Raw genomic sequence first — 26,527 nt, 5'->3', positions numbered from 1 at the left:
GATCTGTAGGTAAGATGGCTTTCTGCAGTTCAGATTAGACACCTTTTTTCATTGGATTAACTGGTCAACCACAGATGGTCATGGACATAGCATTACAATAAGGCAGCCGGTGACCAAGGACTGCTTGAAATGATAATGTCTCCATGTGTGTATGTGTGTATGAATAAAAGTGAGAGAGTGAAAGAGAAGGCATTGGCTAAATTACAACACCTACATATACTTTATCAACCATGAAAGCTATTGCAATGTGAAGAAGCTACCTTATAGTGTAAATTATGGCACCAACAACCTCTTGGACATGACAGATTTAAATCTGAGATGATCTCAGAAATCCAGAGAGAGCAGAGGTGAATTAACGTAACCAGTATCTAGAAGTTAGGAATTTAATTTTTTGCCCATATGCTCAGCCACACAGCCTGGAACAAGCGCTTATTCTATAATTCTTCATACTTCTATTTTCTTGTAATCTCTGAGAAAAAATATTGTAGACTGTGCCAGCTTGGAATAAAATATTAAAAGACATTGCATATACCTACAGCCCAATTCTTCCAGCTGCTACATTTGGGAACTTCAAGAGATCCCTGAAGCCTACCTTTGCAGCACGAGGGAGAAGCAGCCTGTGACATTCACGCTGAAGGCAGATGAGTTGAAGTTTGCACAGTAATCTTGCAGAAAGTAGCCAAAACAAGCCAAGCAGGAACAGATGGTGATGCTGAACTTCAACAGGAAGCAGAAGAGGAAGTAATGCTGAGTCTACAAATTTTGCCAAGAAGACCAGTGTTATGTGTGGAAGACGACTCAAACACTCTCCCTGCACTAGCTGAGTTGCAAATGCAAAAGAGCCAAATTATCAGTTGCACCACTATGTAATTGGGCTGCTACTTAAAATAAACTGGATAGGCCTAGGGGGGGTCACATGGCTGCTGTTGCTACTGATGATTTGCGGTCTGGGAAGGATGAAATTAGCCATTTCCTAGTGACTTGGAGAAATGCGTTGCTGACTTTTTGGATGGCTTTCTCAATGGTCTAGAGCAGGGGTCTTCAAACTTGGCCTTTTTATGACTTGTGGACTTCAACTCCCAGAATTCCTCCACCAGGCACACTGGCTGAGGAATTCTGGGAGTTGAAGTCCACAAGTCATAAAAGGACTGAGTTTGAAGATCCCTGTTATAGAGTCCAGAAGATTCAGTTACTTCTCAGTCACTGAGAAGAGCCCTTGAAAATCAACCACAGAGATTAGATGTGAACTTCTAGCAAACATTACCATTACAATATATTACAAGTATTGTATTGTTTGTGAGTCAGCAGCAAAGAAATTTAATAAATAATTGGATTTAGATCTATCTGATGCAAAAGAGGAAAGACAATTTGTTTGGTCCCACCAAGAAGTCTAAGAGAATTCTCTTGGAAAAGTTAGAGCTTGGTCAGTAAGGCATCTATTGGAAAGAGGCTGGGATCATTTATAAGGAACTGGCTAGAAAATTAATCCTATGTAAAGTTTCCTTGTACTCCAAGCAAATAAGACATCCAATTGAAACATTTGCTTACTTTTTTAGGAATGAAGATCAGGTTTTTCCCAGTAGCCATTGACATAATGGAACTATGAGGGGGCTTTCCCAGAAGGGACACGCTTGAAAAAATAATGAGGTAATTAATGTGAAAGATAGTCTAGATTAGAACATTAGAATGCAACAAGCATATGAAACTGTTTGGACATCTCGTCAGGCTCGCCCCCAATAACAGAGATGCCAGCCAAAGTTCAGTTCTTAATTCGCTCACACCAATAATCAGACTCTTGCCAAGCTAAACCTTTGCTATTCTCACCACAGCAGATATTCTCTGGGAGATTCCAGGGAGTGGCAATCTTAATCTGTCTTTGACCCAGTGTGAGACTGTGTTGCTGCTTGTTTTGCCCCCTGAGAATGTGTTCCTTCCTTCCTGGGAAACTGCCATTTCACAGTAATCCATCATACCACCTCCTCCTTTGTAGGCACCCTCCATCTACTTCTATACTGGAAGGGAATAAACTTTTTGTGATCAGGAGCCACAATTTTTTTTTAAATACTACTGGTGGTACCAGTAGGTACCAGGGACCACCAGAATCAGATCAGTAACACAGTGACATTACGAACATAGTGTAACTAACTTCTGCGGAGGATAGTAGCTTTTCAAGAGATTTGTGGTTTACAATATTGTAACTTTCACTGAAGAGTTGCCAAAACAGCTTTTTTTCCCCCCATCCCTAATCAGCAAGAAATTATTCAACCAATGTTGATCACTTTTCCTTTGCCTTTCACTGGTGCTCTCCAGAGGGTCACCAAACTGGGGCTTAGGTAGTTTTAGGTTGCCCATCCCTGCTCTACAATGAGAGTCAATCAACAAAATCAGTTCAAGTGTGTCAACTTATGTTCAGCAAATATGTGCACTGGGTTATCCACTGAGAACTCCCACATATTATAGACCTCTAGCACTGATGATGCTATCTAGTATGGGTAATGAAACGTCTTCAAGAAAACAACCAAGCTCATACAGGACCAAGGACCCTTCATTTCAACCCCGAGCTACACATTTTCTCCTTTATTGTAGAATAGCTGCTGTATGGAAATTGTTCTAGTAGCCTCAGTATAGTGGCTAAAACATGAAAATCAAATCCAGCATTCCTTATCTTAATTTTGCCCTTAACTTAGGAAACCACTCCCTAAAAATATCACAAAATGGTATGTGTGGGTGTACAGGTAGCTTACCTTAGCAATGGGTAGCAGAAGCACGAAAGCCACAATATGTCAGTGGTACTGAGAATGGGAGGCAGTTGTGCCAGGCAAGACAAGAACTACATACAACAAAGCGAAAGGCATCATCAGAAGAAAAGCTGGAAATCGAGGAATCAACAAAACATCAAGGACATCTAGAAGAAATGTACAATCTGACTATCTCTGAGGCTTTCAAAATCAATATTTATTTATTTATTTTTAAGAGAAAAATAACTTAACTTATTTTTAGAGAAATATTAGTGGCATACTGTATACCCCATAGTGACATTCTGCAGCTCTGCTTGAAAAATTCAGAATTATGCCTATGTAAAACACTTACAGGAAAACTCACAAAGAAACCACCAGGAATTCAGATAGGGTATCTGCTTAACTGGACACACACACACACATACACACACCTTTGTTGCAGTGCTTCTTTCCCTCTAAAAAGTAATTGTTAAAGTACCCTCCACATTTCTTTCATTTCCCTACCATTTATTTTGAAAAAAAAATAATCAGGAAATAACAAATTAGATTGGATTAGATCAGTGGTGGGGAACCTATGGCACGGGTGCCAGAGGCAGCACGCGAAGCCCTCTCTATGGGCATGCTCCATCGCCCCAGCACACATGGTCTCTAAAAGTTCGCCATCACTGGCCTAAGGCCAGCCATTGGGGAGCCCACCATCCCACCCACCAGTGACCGCCTGGATCTCCCCCAACCCTGCCCGGCTCCCACAGGTGTCCCTGCCCATAAGCAACATCAAGGTGGCCACGCCCACCCAATCTGCCATGACTACTGCAGACACACCCATCCAGTGGCCACACCCACCCAGTCTGCCAAGCCTACTGTAACTGAACTCGTTGAGTGGGCCACACCCACCCGGCACCCGGCAATACATAAGTGGGTTTTGGGTTGCAGTTTGGGCACTCGGTCTCTAAAAGGTTTGCCATCACTGGATTAGATCAATCTAATACTGAATTTTACAGATAAATAATTTCTGTGATTGGGTCTCGGAGAGGCTACATTCTTTTTCCAACATGCCTTTTCTGCTTTGTGAAATTGTTTAGGATAACTCACCTGAATAATGACCAAAGTCAGCTGACACTGCAGGAGAAAAAGGAAGCACTTCCGTATGCCATAAGTTGCATGGCGGGCCTAAAAGTGAACACATTTTTAGGATATTATTAATGTCTGAGCAAAGCAGCAAATATATTACCTACACCAGAGCCTATTGTTACAATAACAGATAACAATGCTTTGATGAGTAAGCAATTTTTCAGAGCAAATCCTTTCCAAAGAGGTATGGAGGAAGGCAATTAATACAGCAAATTAATCTACTTTTAATTAATCAAAATTAATCAAATACGTTTTCAAAAAAATGCAAAGAGCCCATTTTGCTTTTCAAATGCTTTCTCGGAATTCAAAATAATTTTAAGAAATGAACCCTTAAATTTCTTAACCTACTGAATTATATTCAGACACCATTATATATTAGTAGTAAAAGGAAGCATTTTACCTAGTTTTTTACCTAGAAATTTACCTAGATCGATTTGAAGTAGGATACCTTTGTCTAATTTAATCTTCTAGAACAGTGTTTCTCAACTTTGACAATTTTAAGGCATGTGGACTTCAACTCCCAGAATTCCACAGCCAGCAATGCTGGCTGTGGAATTCTGGGAGTTGAAGTCCACATGCCTTAAAATTGTCAAGGTTGAGAAACACTGTTCTAGAAGCTAGCAGAGATATTAATAAAATACTATCACAATTAAGATGAGAGTTTGATGGATATCACAACTGTTCCTCCTACCTCTGGAAAGAAAAGTGGGCTTACTTGCTCTATAAGTCTGATGATTCCAATTGTTTCTTCAGGACAAATAGACAAGGAGCAGGATAAGCTATTCAGCTGGCCAGAGAGCTGAAGAGGCGTAAGCTCATCAGAAATATGGGTCAGGTTTGTGCTGGTAGCATAACCAAAGGTCTCCCAGGAGCATCGAGAGGGATAGAGAGGATCCAGTGCAATGCTATATAGGTAAAATGGCATAAGGAAGATTAATGCAACAGGGAAAAAGCCAGAAATAATGAAATAAAAAGTGATCTAAAATAATACGGTGCTGATTGTAAATTAACAATGAAAATTGTGGATTACATGTTCGTGTCTGACTGAGATCATCATTATCATTGGCAATTAATCAGGACGTCTACATACTTCCAGAATCTGAGGCTACAATTCCCAGTGGAAAGGACTCTCCTTGATCCAAGAGTTGCAATTTCATTGAAAAATTGTGTCCCAGCTGCTACTGCCTTACACCTCAACTCTCCTCTATATATTTATTTATTCAGCTTATGGCATCTGCAGAGGTCATGCAGTCACTGACAATATAGGAGATAATATATCAAATTAAATAATAAAATCACCATCATATAGAGCCATAGAATTGCAATGGAACAGATCTTATAAATCGATATCTAAGGAAACTAAGGGGTATGAACTGTAGACTACCTCCACGATGGTATACCCCGGGCAATATTCTGTTTGAACAGAGTGGCTGAAAGTCTATACCAGCGGTTCTCAACCTATGGGTCGCGACCTCTTTTGTGGGGTCGCCAAACGCGGCGATCCGCCATTTTGTCCCCTCCGGGGGGCGCCACCGCGCATGCGTGCCGCGCGTGTGGGCCCCGCCCCCATGCGCGGCCGCGCCGCGCATGCACATAACGTTTGTGTGACGGGGTCGCCGTCACACAAACGTTGAGAACCGCTGGTCTATACACACGGCAACCAAACTGAATACTGCATCCCTCACAGCTAAAAACTACAGAGGCAGCAATTTGACTAGAACAGTTCCTTTAAGAACTCATGATGAAAGATATTGGACCCCAGATCCATATTTTGCAATTCAACATATAAGAAATAAATTTGAGTACCTAAACACATTAGCCATAGATAATAGATGTTAGAACAGTACAAGAGACTAATTTGGCCAATGAGGAACAGATTAAAACTCGACGGAAGATCCGGGAATGCAAAATTGTAGCTGACTTAATGTCTAATGTCCATGGCTGCTTAATGTATCCTCTATACATCAGTATAAACAATGATTTGGATTTTCAGTTCAGAATCTTTTTACCTGACAACTGAATGGAAGTACATTTGTTGTTACCTTAAGAGAAATGTAATGCCCAGCCTACAAGACAACAAAAAGGGGATGAAGTGGCTAGGAAGGAAAAAAAATCAATTTAGTGCTAAACTTCACCTTCGTGACCTTATGGTGCTCTGAGGAAAGTTAAGACTTTTGGGGGGGGACGGGGTTGCCCACTCCTGACTCAGACCACCCACAATTGTCTTCCATTCTTGGTTGCAAGGAAGAACATGTAACTGTACTTTCAGAGGCATGAAATGCACTCTGAGACGAAGCAAAAAAATAACAGTGATTTTTTAAGACTCATGAAAGTTTTGCACAGCCTGAGCAATGAAAATCAGCAGAGAAACAAAAACAAAAAAAAACCAGGAATGAGGTCATAGATTTCTCAAAGTCAGAAGATTAAATCCTGAAAAGCTGCTGCTTTCTTCTTCTTCTTCTTCTTACCTGATATCACTCTGAAGGAAAAGGCAATTGTTGCGCAAGTTGGCAGAGCTGCCCAAACAGCAAGTGACTTCCCCATACTCCTGCATGATCTTGATCATCTCACACATGGCTGACAAGAGAAAAGGAACAAGAATTTACCCCATGGACACCCTCTAGCTTTGTCTGTTTTGACTGATTTTTATTTTTACATAGGCAAAAGACAAATACTGAAATATTATAAAACAAAGAAAAAACAGAAAAGAAAAAGTGCAGAAAAGAAGAGGGTTAAGGAAAAAAAAAATAGTTACAGACAGTGCTTTTTTTGTCATAGAATGCACTGGAACAAAGTTCCGGCACCTTTTTTGCAAGGGATTTTCCAAGTTTTAAAAGTAAGTTTTGAAAATTTGATGTTTGGTCCACATGGACTTGAATCGCCCTGTCGAGCGTAGCAAGTCGGCGGAAAAATCATTAAAATGGTGTATTCAGGCTGCTTGTGTATCGAGTCCAATGAATGCGTACTTCATCTGCACTAGTTTTGATGGCGCTGCTCAGCTTGTGGCACTACTCAGCTTGTGATTGGTCATGTGGTCGCACATTGAGTGCTTACTGCAGGTGGTGGCCATTATGTTTTGTTACACAACTGACCTGTGTGGGTGTGTGTACAGTTACTGACTACGTGTGAAAGGTAAATGATTTCTTTATTTTAAAAAATCATTGGTGAATTGAAAATCTTTTTTAATTTGTAGTGCAAAAGTGTGACCTCAAATTTTAAAATGAAAAAAATTACTAATTACTTCTCAACCACTGGTCCTGCTAAGAACTGAATATATAATTTTTTAAATAACAGATTAACGAGATGTGAGTTCCGGCACCTTTTTTCTTACAAAAAAAGCATTCATTATAGAAGTGACTCCCACCCTTCTTTACAGCAGTTACAAACAAACTCATTATCCCTCCTCCCTCATCTTACAATAATCCCTTCCGCCACTTAATCTTTTTTCAACTGTCAAATCCAAAAATCGCCACTTCACTTTTTAAAATTTTCCGCAAAGAGTCTATAAAAGGGTTTCCCATCTTTTAAAGAAGTACTTCTTGTCCTGTCCCTGACAGAGAGTTCAGTTTTGATAACAATGCCAGCTTTACCATCTTCACCATCCATTCCTTCACTGTGGGTATTTCTCTTTCTGGATATAATAATCTTCCTAGAGTTAACCATATATAAAATCAGTCTTCCATAAGTCTTTCCTCATTGACTATCCAGAAGCCCCAATAAAGAGAGTTCTTTTTTCATTGGCACCCTCTAGCCAGGGCTGGCTGAGGAATTCTGGGAGTTGAAGTTCGCAAGTCTTAAAGTTGCCAAGTTTGAAGACCCCTGCTCTAGCTTTTTACAATAGGGCCTTTCAGTCTGAGCAACAAAGAATCCAGCCAACCTGACCCTCACTTACTTTCTGGGCTGGAATCTGTAAACAGAGGAACGAGCAAAGGCACGTTGTCAATGTTCTGCAGGTGGGGTCTCACCTGGTGGATTCCCCGTGGAAGTTTGGCCTAAAATAAACAAAGCAAACAAGCAAAAGAAAGACAACTTATTAGGACCCATAGTTCTACAGTCAGATGCTCTGTGGATGGGTTGGCAAGGCAGAGGAGCACAATAACTCTAACCCTTGGCAAGGCAGAGGAGCACGATAACTCTAACCCTTGTCTGCTGCTGAATCCAATCTGAAGTGAATCTTACCCAGAAGTATTTTTATTGCAACTGATCTGTTGCTTGTTCTCAGTCATGTAAGCATGCCACTGTCTGCCCTTATCAATCAACATGTCCCGAATTCAGTGCAATATAACCCAGTTCTAACATCCAGTAATCTAATATCCAATAATCTAGGAATTACAAACCAGATCAAGTTGGACTCTCTTGCAAAAAGACTCCAGTGATGCAACCTGCAGCAATTAATTAATTAATTAATTCACATCCCGCTTTTATTATTTTTAATAAATAACTCAAGGTGGAGAACACACCTAATATTCCTTCCTCTTCCTATTTTCCCCACAACAATAATCCTGTGAGGTGACCAGCCCAAGATCACCCACCTGGCTTTCATGGCTAAAGTGAGACTAGAACTCACAGTTTCCCAGTTTCTAGCCTAGTTCCAAACTGGGTCTTAATATTCGTTAAGAGGTTCTTTGCTAATAAAATATTTTCCTTACATAAATTACGAAGATCGAGATCCCTTTTTATCTAGATTCTGGCCCTGTCAAGCTTTTGAGGTAATCCAGATAGGAAACCAAATACTAATACTACCTAACACTTACTATAACCGTAAGATTATAGTAAAAGAATCTTGAAAGTCTGAAAGGATTTACCCCCTCCCCCGCCTTTACTTTTCCTAGAGCAGGGGTCCTCAACCTTGGCAACTTTAAGACTTGTGGACTTCAACTCCCAGAATTCCTCAGCCAGCAAGCTGGCTGAGGAATTCTGGGAGTTGAAGTCCACAAGTCTTAAAGTTGCCAAGGTTGAGGACCACTGCCCTAGAGCTAGGTAGGGCCTCTTCTGAGATGCTTACTCTACCCCCATTCATGAGGACTTCACAGAAAATAACTGCTGGAAATAATGAGAAATTACCGTAGATATATTCATGTGAATATGTGACTAATTAAAGTTTTCTTTCCAAGCCTCAGACAGCTAATTATTTTTTCTCTAAGCCGGTGAAATAACTTTTACTCTCCTTTTTCAAGACCTAATTTTCAAAGGGGGCAAAAACATCCCTCCTTCACTGCAGTGTCTGGAAATCCTCCAAAAGTTGATGTACAGTGATGCTGCACTGTAATTTCTAATATGACAAAAAGGAATATGAGATATCATTAACTATACGGTTAAACACAGAAAGAGCCGCTGTATTAATTGCACTGAATTAAATTTAATTAAGTCAATCAAATCTAGCTTTTTGCCTTTGCCCTGCCTGCTTTGTCTTGACTCTACATTCAGAGGCAAAGTAGAGTTCTTAGTGCCAAAAAAGTTGCACAGCTACATTCTGCAGCTGGTAGAATGCATCAGATGATTATATCCTTTGAACTTCACTGGTACACCTGGGCTTCTGCTGCTGAGATATTTTACAAAAGGTGCCATAATGTACTCTAATCTCCCATTACATATGCTAATACATCCATGGGAATTTGAGGAAGCAAAGTGTTATAGTAAGTAACGTACACTATATGTACATATTGCTTTTAAGTCACACTAAATTAAGCCGAGCTTCTTTCTCGACACCTTCCCACTTCCTCCCTATACTTATTAAGCATAAGAATATGCAAGCACCCAAAACTGCAACAATTGCTGATAATCTGTTCTGGCCAGGAAGGAAACGTCAATCGTACCCTGTTGCAATCCTCCAGGAAACTGGGGATGTCGCTGTCTGTTGGCTGGAAGCTAATGAGATCTGAGTGGCCTTCCTCCTCCATCAACAGAATCCCCTCTGCATCTTCTCGGGAGGCTGAGGACAGAGAGGACAAGAACATGAAAACAGAAGACTTCTATAACAGCTCTTCGTGAATCTCTAATGTAGGACACCCCTCCCAACATTTCCCCCACAAGGTACTGTTGACAGCCCAGAAGTGCAAATTCTGATTTTCTGTGATACATCAGCTGACAAATCCCACTCAACGTTCCTAAAATAAAAGATGTCTTAAATAACTCCTCTTAGTCAGCGTCAAAAGCATTATCTCATATTCAGCCAAGTTTTAGCTACATCTAATTGCCACTAAGGAAGTGTATCAATTAGAAAAGTTTAAAAGCACAGATGCTTCCCGATGGATTGTTGGTAGTGCTCCATGGTGAAAAGATAGGTAGCTGGATAGGGAAGGTTTGCTTTATATCTGAGTTTTGAATGGGATCCATGGACTTGGGCGAGAGATGGCAAGTTTGGGAGGAGTGCTGGTTCAACAAGGGGGGAAGCAGGCAGTAATATCTCAGTGGTGACGGGCAAAGAAAGATGTAGTAGAAGACAGGCGGCAATTACTCTTGGGAAGGTGAGAGTCTGGATGGGGGACAACAGATTTCAACGGAACTCTAGCGGGAGTGGCCTTGGGATTTGGGGCCCTCTGGTTCTCGGATTGCATCATCTTTGGTACTGAGTGATGTTGCACTGCCCAAAACAGACACTACGCAGGATCTGGGTGTCCTCTAAATGTGGCTAGGAAGACCTTTGCACAACTTTGTATTGAGCTCCAATTGCACCTGTTGCTGGATCAAGAGGCCTATTCGTGGTCATTCATGCCCTGATCACTTCCCAATTGGACTATTGCAATATGCTCTACATAGGATTGCTTTTGAAAATTATCCAGACACTTCAGCTAGTGTAAAAAAGTGCAAACAGTTATGTGTGTTTCTGGTGCAGCACACATTACATCTCTGCTGTGTGAGCTGCATTGTTACCAGTTTGTTTCTGGATCCAATTCAAGCTGCTGATTTTGACTTTTAAAACCCTACACTGCCTAGGACAGGGGTAGGCAACCTTGGCTTTTTTATGACTCGTGGACTTCAACTCCCAGAATTCCTGAGCCAGCATGGCTCAGCTTGGAAACTCTCCCTTTCCCCTCAGCATGGCTGGCTCAGGAATTCTGAGAGTTGAAGTCCACGAGTCATAAAAGAGCCAAGGTTGCCTACTCTGGCCTAGGACCAGGTTATCTGAGGGACTGTCTTTTCCCGATTTCATAGACTTGTCCCACTGGATCCAACAGAATGGGCATGTTATATAGGTACCATCATCTAGGGAGTTACATTTGGCTACTCTAGGCAGCGAATTTTTTCTGCTGTGGTGCCCATATAGTGGAATATTAACCCAGATAACTGAGGTCCACCATACAATGAAGAGAGAATCTGACAAAATGTTGGCAACAGTCTTTAATAAAGTTTATACTGTGGCAATAAAAGCAGAAAGACATAACTGTATTTTTGCACTTATTGCATCCATGGATTGCCATCTAGTGGCCCTGTTTAAGATGACTTGGTCCCTTCTAGGGATGAATGGGTCGAAAGAAGGACCACTGTGAGAACTGTTGAGGAATTTGTCAGATAAAAGTGCCATATTCACTCTGAGCTGAATTCCAGCTACACAGTTGATGCTAAGCTACCGGAAGCATGGTCTGGTGTGGTTATCTGGGAACAGTTTGAGCCTTTTGGTCCCAAGGAAGGGAACTGGATTCTGAAAGCTGAGAATGTGGTGACTTACTCATAGATTCATGTCCCTCCCTGTTAGTCAAGGCCTCCCTAGAGATGACTATGGCTAGGTCCAAGTGGAGATGGCCCACTGACTCCTCAAGAAGTCTTCATTTGATCCAACGTTTCTGCTCAATTTCTGATCTGTCTCTAATTTTCCTTCTTGGGAAAGGTTGTTGAGAAAGTGCTTGAGCAGCCGTGACTCAAATCTATTTTGTGTACCATTCCAGGATCTAGAAGCCCTATCCATAGTTACTCATGCCTGTTAATTTTTTTGCCCTGATTACTGCAACATGCTCTACACAGAGCTGTCATTGGATCTTCTAAACAGGGGTGTCATACTGCTGGCCCACGGGCTGGATGCGTCATGGCAAAACCGCGCCCATCCCATTGCCGGCAATGGATATGTCGCGACACATCACGTGACATTGCGAGTTTGACACTCCTATTCTAGAAGCTACAGCTAATTCAGAATGCAGCAGGGGAGGTTAATTGTGAATATATCTTTGGGAACCACTGTAAAACACCTGGGAAATTCCCATTCCCAATGATATTAAAGCTAGGGTTTTAGGGTTAGGGATAGGTCTCATTGGAATCTAGGAATAGTTTCTTAGAGGTTCTCTAAGGAAAGGGGCAGTTATAGTTTTTTGTTCAGACTTCTTGGACCACATAAAATACATGTGAAACTCCCATTGCCAATTAAAAGAAACTAGAGTTAGTTTTAATCTTAGTCTTAGGGTTAGGTCTCCTTGTTGTTGTACTTTATGAGCTGCACTAGTTACCAGCAGGCTTCTAGGTAGAATTCAAAGTTATTGCCCCAAAGGTGCTTTTCCAAAAGACAACTGTTATTTTCGTGGTTTTTTTTTTCCTTGAAAACATTTCAATTCTTCTTGCCTTTTGGAAAAGCACCTTTGGGACAATGATGATCTGGATGATTAAGAATCTCAGACAATTGAAGGTTATTGCTTTTAAAGTTCTTCAAGGCATGAGCCCACATAGATGGTACTTGTGATTAAACAGTGGAGCCTCCTAATCCATTTGACTTGACTTTTCAATTCTTAGGTATTTGTACAGTATTGAGGAATTAAAAAAGGTGAAGTGGGGCTGCTGCACTTTTATCACATGTTAGAATTTGTTTCAACACATCAGACACCTTTGTTGTAGCCAAAGTTCTACCCACCCTCTACAAATCCTGCCAAGCTATTTTCCACTCACCTTGAGGAAGGTCCTCATGCAAGGAGCCTGCATGACTGGGACTGGAGTGAGGGATTTCAGAACCAGGCACATCTCCATTGGAAGTTAGAGATATATGGCAATTCCAACCAGTCTCAAGGCCCATCTTCTCAGCAAAAACCTGCAAAAAAATTATTTATTTATTTATTTGTTTGTTTGCTTATTTATTTATTTATTTACTATATGCTGTCAAAAAATGGAAGGCAAGAGGTTAGACAGAAAATGAAATCATAGGAGTGATTTGGGCCTACAATCCATATTCAATTTCAAGATCACATATTACAAGGTATTCAGAATTTATTTTGATCAAAGCCTTTCTGGTTATTTTGATAAAAAGTCATCAATGGCACATTAAAAACTATGTATATTCTAAAAATGTATAGATGTTTCCAAGTACTTTGGCTCTACTAGCAGGAGAACTTCTATTTTGGGGACAAAATGAGTATATTCCCATTTTGGACGCACAAGCCTATCTAGATTTACTATGTCAAATTTGCTATTACAGTAATATATATTAAAATAAGTCCAATGAGCATTTAGTGGGATTTTTTTTTAAGATACATCTTTCCGATAACAACAACATACTTTGGTAAAATTTACCACGATCACAAACTGAACCACATTCCATTACTAAATTATCAATTGTGGTGTTTATAGGAAAAAGAAGTGGGAGGAGAAAGTATTGCAAATTTAAAGGGATTAGGTATCACAAAGACTATAAATCAGTGGTTCTCAACCTTTTTAATGCCGCAACCCCCAACCGGTCGTAAGTCGAGGACTACTCAACCAATCGTAAGTCGAGGACTACTCAACTGGTACAGCACCGTTTGCAGAATGGGACTTTTGGTGGGCTCCGCAGGGCAGAGACAGCCTGGACAATTCCTATTGGCTTTTGAAAGCCAATAGAATTAGACTCTATTCAAGAGAGTCTATTCTATTGGCTTTCAAAAGCCAATAGAATAAAAGGGAGTAGCACAGCTAAGGAAAAGGGGGAAAAATGGCGGACTGCGTTGTTTGGTGACTCCCGTGAAATGGTCGTTCGACCCAAATGGGGTCCCGACCCACAGGTTGAGAACCACTGCTATAAATGCTAAGATACAATAAACATATCAAAGGAAGGAAAAAAGTTAACATTTGTTCAGAATCAGTCCCAGGATGTACAGGACCACCTTGACACGGCTGCCACAGGAAGAACGCATATTAAAAAGTGATGTAAAAAGCAAAGGAAGAGCTTACCTTACTCTTCAGCTCATCTTCCAGGGAGAAATAGACAAAACGAATGCAAGCATTGACTAGTCCCTCAATGAGGCGGACGACATCGGATCGGGCCTGATACTGGGAGGAGACCATGCCCATGAAGATCTGGCCACTCAAAGCCTGGATACAGTCCTCCTTCTCCATCACTTCCCCGATCCCTTCTTTGGGCATGCGAACAAAAGCAAATGCACAGCGACAGATACACCATGTAAAGATAGGCAGCCGAGAAGGAATGCAGAGAGAGAGACAGACAGTCACCGGAGAACATCCAGGACACCCATTCAACGGATCAAGAAGGAAGTATGATCAGCCACGACCAAAAGATCCCAGTGCAACACATACATATGTGCAGTGAAAGAGGGAAAGAAAAAGGAAGGAAAAAAAAAATAGGCTAATCAGTTATAAAAAAAATCAGTGACCGAAAAGGTATGTGCAAAGCTATCAACAGAACACCCAAATCCCAGAACATTTTTAAAAGCTAGGGGGAAGGTTTGGATGATCAATAGCTTTTTAGTGAATAGCCACATCAGCAGAAAGTAAGGAAACTGGATTTGGAAGAGATCACTGTTATTCCATTTTTCTTGTCTTGTGCTAACTGGGATGTCTAAATTAGTTCTTTACAATCAGCTAAAAAAAGATCCTTGAGGAACTTGCCAAGCTAGAGCAGCAAGACTGAGGCTGGATCAAATTAATCCTTTTTCTGATGACAGGGCAGCTTGTCCAAACATCAATTTTTCTCCCCTCCTAGCACTTTTCTTTTTTTTTTTAGTTTCCTTAGTCTATATTAGCTTTTATCTTTATATATTTAAATTTCAATAAAAGTATTATTTAAAAAGCACACATGAAGAGTTTAGGTAAGGAGAATTCTTTCACAACTGCCAGAGCAGAGGGTGACCATGAAAGGTCCTTGATCCAGGAAGAAAAAATGAATCCAAGAGTAATGAGATCTTTGTGCAATTACAGTGCCTTCTTATAAGAAATAAACTTTATTTAAACAGAGAATTCTCAATGAGACAATATCTTTTGCAGCACAAGTAATTTTGCATTCACCATTAAGAGCACTTTGACTGGTATTTTGTAAAATAACATTGTAATTGAAGGTGACAATCATCTGACCCTGTCTGTATTTTTAAATTGCACTGTTTCCCTCAAATCAGTGGAACAAACTGCCTCCAGAGGTTGTGAATGCTCCCACTCTGGAAGTTTCAAAGAAGAGATTGGACAGCCATTTGTCTGAGATGGTATACGGTTTCCTGCTTGAGCAGGGGGCTGGACTAGAAGACTTCCAAGGTCCCTTCCAGCTCTATTCTATTCTATTCTGTTCTGTTCTGTTCTGTTCCGTTCTGTTCCGTTCTATTCTATTCCATTCCATTCCATTCACTATTTTCCTCCCTGCGACATCTTTCAAAAGCTATGGTGAATGTAGATCAGCTGCTCTTTCTGCATCAAATCCCAACTACGGTGGTGAAGCACGTACCATCTGAGCTCCAGCTATTTCTGCGACTGCTCTGCTTGATAGGTATGGTCCCTGGAAGATCACAAGAGGTGAAGATGGCATTTTGCCCAGGGACCTGCACCAGTTCTATGCATTTGCCATTCAGGAGGGAAGACAAGGCACAGTGCATGGGCTTGTAGGAGAAGGCAGAACAATAACCCGAAAGGCAGGCACGCTGGTAGAAATCCAGCACTTTCTTCCTGAGAAAACAGAAGACAAAAGCCCTTAGAAAAAATTTCACCCTAAATCACTGTGGTTGTTGTTGTTAGTTGTTGCATAAGAAACCCTTGTGTTTACATAAGCAATGGATGAAATACTGAATTTCCTTGAAAAATATTACTTCAGTCCCACCCTTTTAATAGTTTTGGGGTCAAGGAAATTAAAATAGCCTAGTGAGGAATGAAAATGCTGTCAGGCTGCTGGAAGGGAGAATAAAAAATTGTGTGTGTGTGTGTGTGTGTGTGTGTGTAAAGGAATTGGTGTCAGGTCCCCAAATCCTTATTGTTTTCCCTGCATATGTGCTCTTGTCTGGGGCCTGTCATTCTGCTGGGGGGGGGGGGGTGTTGACTTCCCTACTGTCACTAACCCCTAATAAAAGTTCCTTTTCAGACAATGCCTGTTTCAAGAGTTCTGCTTTCTTAGGTGGTTAGCTGAGGTGGGTCCTTACAATTAGAATGGAACATCCTGGGAGGAGCTACAGTTAATTAATGAGGTTTGGTCTAGTGATCAAGGTGCTGGCCTAGAAACCAGGAGATGGTGAGTTCTAATCCCACTTTAGGCATGAAAGCCAGGTAGGTGACTTTGGACCGGTCTCTCTCAGCCATCTCACAGGGCCATTGTTCCTCTCCTGCAGAGAGGAAGAATGTGAGAGAGAAAGAGAGGGGGGGCTGGAATAAAAGTATAATAATGATGATAATGATGATGACCACCATTATCATCATCATGCACGTTTTTTTTTGTTGCTGGCCTTTTATAAATGGGCATTTGGGCTTTTAAGGTTGTAGCCTGAAATACTAGAAAAGACTCTAAAAATCAGCTTAGCTCCAGACAGGTCACCATAAGGGTGCTTGACAAGACAATTTAACCTCCACTGATGAGTGTGGACTGACAAGCTGCAAAAAATGCAGATCCAGGCAGCATATAAAATTCAGAGGTGTTCAGAGGCAGCCCTCTCCCCCCCCCTAACATTAGAGGTACTCTTTACATGCACACTCAGTCATAGTTCTACAATATTGCTGACAGGTTTTTGATAAAACATAGGTATACATTTTTGTTCCACCTTTGGAACATTCTTCTCTCCCTCCCCCCCCCCACAGAGATGAGATGGACCCACCACTCTTCTCACTTTTCAAAAATGTCTAAAGACCAGGCTCTGCCATCTTGCTTGGGGCTCACAGAGGAGATGCAGCTGTGGGGCCAGTTAGCACCCCGAAGGCCCTCCCCCTACCTTTTAATGAACGTTTTAATATAACAATAGCATTTAGTCTTATATACTGCCCCATAGCCCTCTCTGGGCAGTTTACAATGTTGAAACATTATTTGCATATTGCCTCCAATAATCTGGGTTCTCAATTTACTGACCTCAGAAGGATGGAAATCTGAGTCAACCTTGATTCCTGGATCGAACTCCAGGCTGTGGGCAGAGTTTGCCTGCAATACTGCACTTTAACCACTGCGTCGCCAGGACACTAATGTTGAGTTTTAAGTATCCTTGCCTCTATTTTATTTTTTTATATTACATTTTATTTTTGAACATTTTATTTGTACACCACCCAGAGTTCCTCTGTGAGGGAGATGGTTTCTAAATAAATATATTTTCCTCAGTAGGGAAATTGAGCTCTGGAAACAGGACCTGTTTGACAACACCATGAGCACTCTTCAGAGTGAAGGAAAAATTCCTGGCGCCAAACATTCAACCCAAGAAGCCATTGCTCCAGCAACCTGTATTACAAAGCCAGTGTCTCTGATAGGCCTAAAGAGCAATCTGTCTACCTGTCAGAACCAGAAAGCGGGTAGATATCCGAGCCATCCCAGAAATCTGTGCAAGCCTCCAGGATGATGTCAGCAGTCCCATGGGAAAGCATCTGCTCTGTGCCTAGGAGAGAAAATTGGACCTACATCGCAAGCCTGATGGTGGCTTGCTGACAGGCTCATTTATTTTACAGCTTTCACATCACCCACAAGCATCTTCTTGCACTGAACAAAAGGACAAAATGGTGGTGAATGAACAGAGCAGGCCCTAATTATCACAGGAGATCCCCGCCTGTCAGGAGCCACAGCAGGGCAACCCCAGCTTTCCTGGACAATTATGTTTTGTTTCCTTATGCTGATTGGCGTTATATTAGTGCAACTGACAAAGTGCCCATCATTTTTTCCACACTCAGGGACTTATGCAAGGTCTACAATAAAATGTGTATCTCATCTATAGGCAACATTCCTTTGAGGCAAAACCTCTTAACCTGTTCAGTGCCAGATATAGAATACCTATATGACAAATAATGGCTGCTCCCTGGGACCGATAGTCATCCCTCATCTGTCCTATCTCTTCCCAATATTGGGTCTCAAAGCAGGGCAAAGCTTTGTATTAGAAATTGATACATATACTTGAATAACATTTGCATTAGATAAGTATATAGAACTGTCACAGTTTACTATTAAAAGGCTTTGTCACACTATGCTTTTTGTTTTGTTATATTTTACTTTTTTGTTAAAGCGCTTTTTATTAATCAAAAAGCAATAAAGAAATAATTAAGAAAAACAGGGCAAAGATGTCCTCATTTCTTAACACACTGGTGTATTGAAAAAGAATTTCTTCTGCTTCTGTATAAAGGAGATTCATTTTAATTGGAAATCCTGTTGTTCCCTGCCTTCCTCCAGAAACCAGCCATTCCCAGCATGGGGTCTTTAGATGCAACCAGACTACGGTTCTTAGCCAGCACAGCCCTGCTGGCAGGACATTCTGGATTTGCTATTCCAATACAGCTGCACTGTGCCAAGAAGTTAGAGAACTGTCCAGTGGTAATGCTGGAAGGTAATCAAAATGCACTGTTTTTAATATAGTTGTTAAGTTCAACTAGCTTTTAAGCATTAACATAATTGTAATAAAAATCAATTCTGCTTTCCAAACCTATTTAGCTTGTTACAGAGCCTACATACCTTCAGGGCAAGTATGGAATGTATATTCAATTCTTTAAAATAAAAGGCAAACGGAACTAACAGAGAATAAACTGAAGTGGGATATTTGGAAAAATCCTAATATTCTAGTTTTCGGCTGGAATTACGCCCAGGACCCAAACTTGCATCTTAAAGCATCAGTCAAGAAGTGTTAGTTAATCTTCATTTTGTGATGTCACTGGAATAGCAATGTTTCTTCCTCCTGGCATTTTACTATAGATTCAAGTGCACACAATTAAACCTTTGAATTAACTACAGAGGCTGCCTGCCACATTGAAATCCCAGAGGCCGGACACAGCAGTTATCAGTCTCACAATCTTACTGGTTGTGGTGTCTTTCACAAAAAGGCTGATCATGTGACTCAAAGGCGGCCTCCTCTTGGTGATGAAGGAGAGCTTCCCAAGCACCACTTCTTTCACCATCTCATCGGAAGGCAGACGGTAAAGGGCCATGTAGTTCTCCTGCTTGAAAAGCTCTTTGGCACCAGGTGTAAACCCTAGGAATGAAAACCGTCAGTAGAAAAGGAGAAGACCCACAGGAAAAATTACCCAGATCACAGAAAATAGGCAGCAGCTCTTCTCACTCGCACGCCATTCCCTTCTGGCCAGCACCATCATCCAGATAGCACCTCCTGCTGAATAAATACCTTCACCATCTTCTTTCCTGCCTATTTTGAAGTCCAAAATGAAACACTGGGTGTCAAAACAGACACACCACCATGTGCAATTGAGATGGCGGTCAAGCATTCCATCACAACAGGATTCTGTGGGTGACCGATCTTACCCTGCAGACCTGCAATTGACTAAATTTGCAGCATTATAAAAGGCTTTCTTAAAATGTGATAACTATACAAAAGAGAGTACCTTATGAATTGTCAGAGGTGGGACAAGGTGTATTATTACACAGTTCTGGTATGGGTGGATGTTGAAGGCTTAAACCAATTAGGGGAAACGGAAAAGTTTATAGGAGAACCTAATCCTCTTTTGTCCAGCCATTTCAGCTATCTCTTGATTAAAGCAACAAAGAATTAGAAATCAGACAGTTTACCTCTGAATCTCAGTAATATTCTTTGGAGGCTAAAATATGAGTTGCCCATCTTTGATATAGTCAATACCTAAATCAGTATTAGCCACTATTCGCCACTGGCTCTGTAAACTACATGTTAAACTTTATAACTGTAGATATAATACTTGTGCAGTCAAAAGTCTACTAATTGTTTGTGCAGACTTAGTTCACATGTACAGGTAGTCCTTGACTTATAACCATTGAGTGACCATTCAAAGTAACAAAGGCACTGAAAAAAGTGACTTATGACTGTTTTTCACACTTACGACCATTGTAGCATCCCCATGGTCACGTGATCAAAATTCGGATGCTTGGCAACTGGTTCATATTTATGACGGTTGCCATGTCCTGGGGTCACGTGATCAGCTTTTGCGACCTTCTGACAAGCAAAGTCAATGGGGAAGCCAGATTCACTTAACAACCATGTTACTAATTTAACAAATGCAATGATTCACTTAACCACTCTGGCAAGGAAAATTGTAAAATGGGGCAAACACACTTAACAAATATTTCATTTAGCAACATAAATTTTGGGCTCTGTTGTGGTCGTAACTCAAGGACTACCTGTACTTTAAATAAAAACTGGCTGGGGTTGTACATCATGCTAAACTCATAAAACAGTGGAAGAATTTATGAAACCAAATTACACTATGGCTTAGGATAATGTGTGCACCCAGTCACAGTTGCTCTATTTTCTTCTCTAACACAGGTAGTCCAACTATTTGTTTAGTGACTGTTCGAAGTTACAATGGCATTGAAAAAAGTGACCTATGACTGGTTTTCATACCTATGACTGTTGAAACATCCCCATGACCATGTGAACAAAATTTGGACACTGGGCAACTGGCAACTGGGTCACATGATCACCATTTGTAGCCTTTCCAGCTGGCTTCCAACAAGCAAAGTCAATGGGGGGGGGGAATCATATTTGCTTAAGGAAAGCATGTTTCATTTAATAACTGCAGTGATTTGCTTAACAACTGTGGCAAAAAGGTAGCAAAATGGGGCAAAACTCACTTAATAACTGCCTAATTTAGCAATAGAAACTTTGTGTTCAATTGTGGTTATAAGTCGAGGACTGACTGTAAACACTATTTTCTTTTGGCGTTTAACAAGCCAAACCAAATGGAACTTTCTCCCTATACATGTTGCCAGAATAGTTAAACATGTTAAAAAAAAATCAAAGGGAAATGTGTCCCTTAGGCTAGAGATTTTGTTTTTCGGGCCACAAAGCCTGGTATAGTTTTTTAAAAAATCCCAGAAATGCTGTTCAAGAAGCAAAGTTCTATTGATAGAAATAAATATGTTTGTTTAAGTGGACTTTTTAAATCCGCCTTTAGTCTCTCAAGGAACCCCATCAAGTTTTGATGGAATCCATTTTGATGAAATTGAACCCGTCTAAGGTTCAGTTTCAAAATCCCTACTTTAAGAGCACTAAGAAAGAGATGTTATGCCTCAGGTGTCCCGCATCTTCTGCACTAATGTCCATGGACGTTTCTGCTAACAAGAAAGCTATGAAAACTTTGTGACTTCTTCTTTAAAACAAGGGAGATATTTTATCACCTGCTCCATACCTATTAGTCTGGCAAGTTCACAAAGCCCCCACGGAATGTGAACAGGCAAGACAGCATGATGTGTCTCTTGCAAGGCGAGGTTACACAAGTGGTCAGAGAAGCGGCAGAGGGGTTCTGTCACACTTGCGTTGCACAGATTGAGCAGCACGTTCAGACCCAGGGGCTTCAGAGAGGTTAAGTGCATTTGCCAGTTGGAATCATCAAACTGGATGCAGGAAGGGTTCTGCTGATCTTGAGACAGGCTAAGCATTTCCAAATGGTAATCGCAGACAAAGTCTTCAGCCTCACAGGCCAGTCCCTCAAGGTCACCTTCCACCTAGGCCAGTAATAAAGACAGGCTTGATCAATTCTAACAGGATTTTTAAAAACGGGTATCTCATCCCAAATCAACATTAGAGCCAAATGGCTACAGTGACAGAGAAGACGCCAGCCACTCCTTCCCTTATATCAGACGTGGGCAAGCATGGCAATTTTATGATTTGTGGACTTCAACTCCCAGATTTCCTGAACTAACAATGCTGGCTCAGGAATTCTGGGAACCGAAGTCCCCAGGTCGTGAAGCAACCATAGGTTGCCCTTCCCCTGCCTTATAAATATGCATCCGTTAGTCTAAGGTTTCTAATAGTAGGTTACACAGACATACCCATTAAGGCTCTTCCATTTCATTATTGAGGTCCCAGAATAATATTACTTTTTCATATTAGAAAGCAAGACTCAGATTTAGAGTAAACAGTCAGAGGATTGGATGATAGTGAAAATTACAGGCCAAAAAAAATTGAAACTAAAATTTGAGGGGTCAGTTTGACTCTCTTTTCAGTTTGCATGGTTTTTAGATGTGGTCATTCTTTCATTCTCCAGAGTTCTGCTGGTGTTATAAATCTCTAGAGAATAAAGGCAGGACATAAAGTCAAAAGACACATGAGAAATGGCCTCAAGAATCTGAAGAAAGCTCTTTCTAACTGGATTTTAAAGACAACAAATGGCAGATAGTGTTGTTTAACAAACTGAATAAACCAGTTCTTATTTGATTTTTCAGCTGTTTTCTGGTCATGGCTGAGTAGCAACTGTGAAAATAATAGGACGTGTAAGAGTAGCTGTGCTCTCCTCCTCTAGTCTGTGAAGCTGAACATGAAAATATTGCTTCCATGCGTTAAGCTTTTATATTTATGTTTTTCTATGTGAAAGTTAGAGAATCCAGGAACTGCAGTCTATATATTACTTAAGAAACCTTAACTGAGAGTCACATGGTTGAAGTTAACTAAAATGACCACCAATCACAAATGAAAAGGTTATGCAAACGCGATTCAGAAGTGCTTCAGATTCCATGTAAGCGAAGCATTTTTCTGTGCCTTCAGGCTTTTAAACGAACAGGAAAAAAATCCAGTTCCTTTAATGCAGGGGTCTTCAAACTTGGCCCTTTTATAATTTGTGGACTTCAACTCCCAGAATTTCTCAGCCAGCATGTCATAAAAAGGCCAAGTTTGAAGACCCCTGCTTTAATGGGACATCTTATTAGAGATGCTGAAAAAAAACGGTGGTTGCTGACTGCAGAGGAATGGTATACTCACACCTGCTGAAACATTTCCGAATAATTTTTGAAGTATGCACAACCCAAGTAAACAGTTCCCTGAAACCTTTTTAAGGATGCTCACCATGTTCTTTCTGATTTTTAAAACCTCTTCTAAGACTGGAGTTCCCAAATATTTCCCAGGTCTTTTCTTTGTCTTCTATTACAAACCTCAGTCTCAGATCCCAGAGCCCTCATAATCTATTGTCTTGTATTTTATGATGGAAATCTCCTCTCATGCAAGTAATTTTTACGTGGAGTAAGGAGGGCAGTACTCAGATTGGTAACCCCGCTTCCTTTAGATCGATGTTTTTCAAAGTTGGCAGCTTTAAGATGTGTGAATTTCAACTCCCAGAATTCTTCAGCCAGGTATGAAAATCACTGCTTTGCAGATACCCCTATTGGCATTGTCTCCTGCATGAAATGAAGACCACGGGCCAGAATGGCCCATCCTTCATTACCTGAGTGGGCTCCTCCTCTCCTCCTTCAATGTCTTTGCTGAAGCTAACATTAGATCCCGAAGGGTGCTTGCTGCGGCCTGCTGGTTTCTTGTGAATCTGAGTATCAGAAGACTTGGGAGTATTGCTGGCGGACCATTCAGCCTTGTCTTGCTCGTTGCTGATGCGAACCACATCCGACAAGGGCCCTGAGAGCAAAGCATCCCTTTCATGGGGCTGTAACACAGCATAAATAAAAGAGGTAAGCAGAAAAACCCTGCAAGAGGAAACAAGGACTATCCGTAGGTATAGGTAGTCCTTGACATAAAATTGAGCCCCCCAAATTTATGTCACTAAGCGAGACATTTGTTAAGTGGTTTTTGCCCCATTTTATCACCTTTCTTGCCACAGTTGTTAAGTGAAACCCTACACTTGTTAAGTTAGTAACACGGTTGTGAAGTGAATTTGGCTTCCCCATTGACTTGGCTTGTCAGGTTTCAAGAGGGGATCACACGACTCTGGGACGCTGCAACTGTCATAAATATGAATCCGTTACCAAGCGTCCGAAGTTTTATCACGTGATCGTGAGGATGCTGCAATGGTTGTAAGTGTGAACAATGGACATAAGTCAGTTTTTTCACTGCCGTTGTAACTTTGAACCATCACTAAATGAACTGTTGTAAGTCAAGGACTACCTGTATTTTAGATGCCAAAATAGATTCAAAAATTATGTTTGGCTTATCTGATCAGGACCAAATAAAGAACTTAGTTATATCTGGTTGTTCTTATTTGACTTTTGTTAACAAAGAACGATCAATGAAGCGTTTGGATTTTTGTTTTGTTAAGAGAGGAGCTATGTGGAGAAGAGAGTTTATGTTGCATTTAGAGATGGCAATAAGCTGTTAAAATTGTTTTCACTTGTTTGGATGAAGGGGAAAGTTATCTTTTGTTCTTGTTCTTTTCTCTTTTTCACACTTTTTTCTTTTGTATTTTGCTGTTTGGGTTTATTTTGTAGTTGGTATTCACTTCTATTCTTTTTATGATCCTTAATAATTTAAGGATTAGGGATGGAAGAAAATCAGGTTCCACTTATCTGAGGATGGGCTAACCTGCAAGTACATATGGTAATAGTTTTTAAACATACCTCTATTTCCCATATGTATGCATATATAAGACCACCCACAGATAAGCAGACCCTCACATTTTTAACCAAAATACCATGAAAAATGCAGGGTTGACTTATCCACAGCTTATCTTTTCATGGTATCTTGACTAAATGTTCAAAAGTTGAATTGTCCGCAGGAGGGGTTATACACGAGTATACATGGTATATTACTTAATAATCTCATGTCAAAGGAAGGCTCATTTCATAATCCTTCCAAATGAAATTCCTGTTCAAGTTCATGATCAATGTGTTCAGGAAAAATAAGTGTTATTAAGAGAGGAATTTTTAATTCTTATTCCCTCAACAACCACCTGCAAATTATATGCTTTTGCGTTCTTGTGGACTATAATCATACTCAAAAAAACAAAATAAATGTCTGATAAGTTTAATTAATCTTTAAATCTCAAATTCTCTCCTGCTTCCTATATGTATTGTGCATCATTCCATAAAATAGGTTCTACCTCTCAGCAGCTCATGCTGTGTTTATTCTATTAATCCTCAAATATATTATAATAATATTTGTTCCAGATTTCTTTAAATAATCTAGATTACTTATGTAGACTAGCTGGAAGAGAGAATAAGTTTCCTAAGGTATTTGATTGCTATAATTTAGCTGCAGAATTTGAACATGCATCTGCAGTGTTTAATTGGCTTTACCTTGCAAATGAAATAAAAGTAAGGAGACCAAGACCTGACAAAGTATCCTTTATGAACCCATTCCTCACCTCTTCATCCATCTCTGGGTGGCAGAAGGAGCGTGTGGAGAGTTCGTCTGTCAGATCTTCATGGCTGCTGTGAGGAGGTTCCATCTTGCCACTAAAGAACAAAACCGTCTCTGGACTGGGGTTAGGCCAGGACAGAATTCCTTGCTTATCCACACAGCAGAGCACCTAAAAACAAGCCCAAGACACCTGACAAAACCCCAGAGATATACAATAAACTATTGGGCAAGGCTAAGTCTGTATCAGTGAGCCAGACACAATGTTCCATCTTTTAAACATAATGCAAGACAAAAGGCCATTTCCAAACAACCTTCAATCTCTCAAGCCTTTTTTATATTTCCTGAATGCAGAAATACTTTCCCCAGTATGTACCGATGCCATAAAATACTGTAAAGCTAAGTAAGGAGATGACAAAGTACAGTCCTAGCTCAGTGAGAGATCAGCTAAGGCCAAAACGAATGACAATTGGCAGTGTGTGGTATCCTTTATAGATCCTTTAGCCATCTTCTATTACATTTCATGTTTTGGATAGGAGTGAAGACTCCTGTGAAAAATAGGTAGAAAGTAAGGCCCAAGAATAGATTTTTAGTAAAATAAAACGTTAATGTTCTAAAAGCTGAAAAGGACAAGTGCACGCCTACTGCTCATTCGTAGTTTATTGATTTAAAACTAGAAACCTCAGCTTTATTAATTTTTTCTATGTAGAAGAGACTACCGTCAGTCCAGCCAAGATAAAAGAGCTTGCCAATCAGTAGCAACTTGATATCTTGTGGGTCCTCAATCTAAAATCAATCTGACCACATTTCTGAACCATTATCTCATCAATATCTAGCTAACACTTTCAGATAGATTTTAGAACAGTGGTTCTCAACCTGTGGGTCGGGACCCCATTTGGGGTCGAACGACCATTTCACGGGGGTCACCAAACAAGGCTGTCCGCCATTTTTTTCCCCCTTTTCTTTGGCCACGCCCCTGGCACCCGGTGATGTATAAGTGGTTGGGGGTCACCACAACATGGGGAACTGTATTATGGGGTCGCGGCATTAGAAAGGTTGAGAACCACTGTTTTAGAAGAACAGTTGGAACCATAAAGGAAACTAACCAATGAACCACATGGCAGGGAACTCTATGCTGATTTTTGCAACTCTTGCAATCAGACTTACTGTGACAGATCCCAAACTGTGAAGCAGACTAGAGGTGAAGCTGAGTGTTGGTGATTTGCCCTTCAGAACTTGCAGGAAGTGGCTCCAGATACACCGTAACATTTCCTACCAAAAAAGCCACAACTGGAGTCAACTAAATGAGGAAGAATG

At 40.7% G+C, this 26,527-nt stretch overlaps 1 protein-coding gene across 5 annotated transcripts in view; it reads right to left on the bottom strand.

Annotated features, from left to right (window-relative positions):
• TMEM94 (transmembrane protein 94) overlaps positions 1 to 26,527 on the bottom strand; it is an 86,660-nt gene that overhangs the window by 6,000 nt on the left and 54,133 nt on the right. For 4 of the 5 annotated variants that reach the window (XM_039342931.1, XM_039342933.1, XM_039342929.1 and 1 more), the window contains 17 exons: positions 26,378 to 26,482; positions 25,218 to 25,382; positions 23,352 to 23,564; positions 21,324 to 21,639; positions 19,007 to 19,180; positions 17,503 to 17,605; positions 15,493 to 15,710; positions 13,995 to 14,176; positions 12,741 to 12,879; positions 9,686 to 9,801; positions 7,762 to 7,861; positions 6,338 to 6,446; positions 4,585 to 4,774; positions 3,831 to 3,908; positions 2,745 to 2,830; positions 1,549 to 1,630; positions 593 to 753 (listed from right to left, as the gene is read on the bottom strand). In XM_039342931.1, coding sequence (XP_039198865.1) covers positions 593 to 753; positions 1,549 to 1,630; positions 2,745 to 2,830; positions 3,831 to 3,908; positions 4,585 to 4,774; positions 6,338 to 6,446; positions 7,762 to 7,861; positions 9,686 to 9,801; positions 12,741 to 12,879; positions 13,995 to 14,176; positions 15,493 to 15,710; positions 17,503 to 17,605; positions 19,007 to 19,180; positions 21,324 to 21,639; positions 23,352 to 23,564; positions 25,218 to 25,382; positions 26,378 to 26,482 — 2,537 coding nt within the window. The remainder of the gene's footprint in view (positions 1 to 592; positions 754 to 1,548; positions 1,631 to 2,744; positions 2,831 to 3,830; positions 3,909 to 4,584; positions 4,775 to 6,337; positions 6,447 to 7,761; positions 7,862 to 9,685; positions 9,802 to 12,740; positions 12,880 to 13,994; positions 14,177 to 15,492; positions 15,711 to 17,502; positions 17,606 to 19,006; positions 19,181 to 21,323; positions 21,640 to 23,351; positions 23,565 to 25,217; positions 25,383 to 26,377; positions 26,483 to 26,527) is intronic. The other variant, XM_039342930.1, reaches the window with a different exon arrangement.

This window comes from Crotalus tigris, unplaced genomic scaffold (assembly GCF_016545835.1).
Source record: "Crotalus tigris isolate CLP2741 ecotype Arizona unplaced genomic scaffold, ASM1654583v1 scf7180000017814.3102382, whole genome shotgun sequence".
Taxonomy (NCBI): Eukaryota; Metazoa; Chordata; class Lepidosauria; order Squamata; family Viperidae; genus Crotalus; species Crotalus tigris.
Note: the sequence above shows the minus strand (reverse complement) of the source record. Positions and strands in the feature narration are given on the sequence as shown.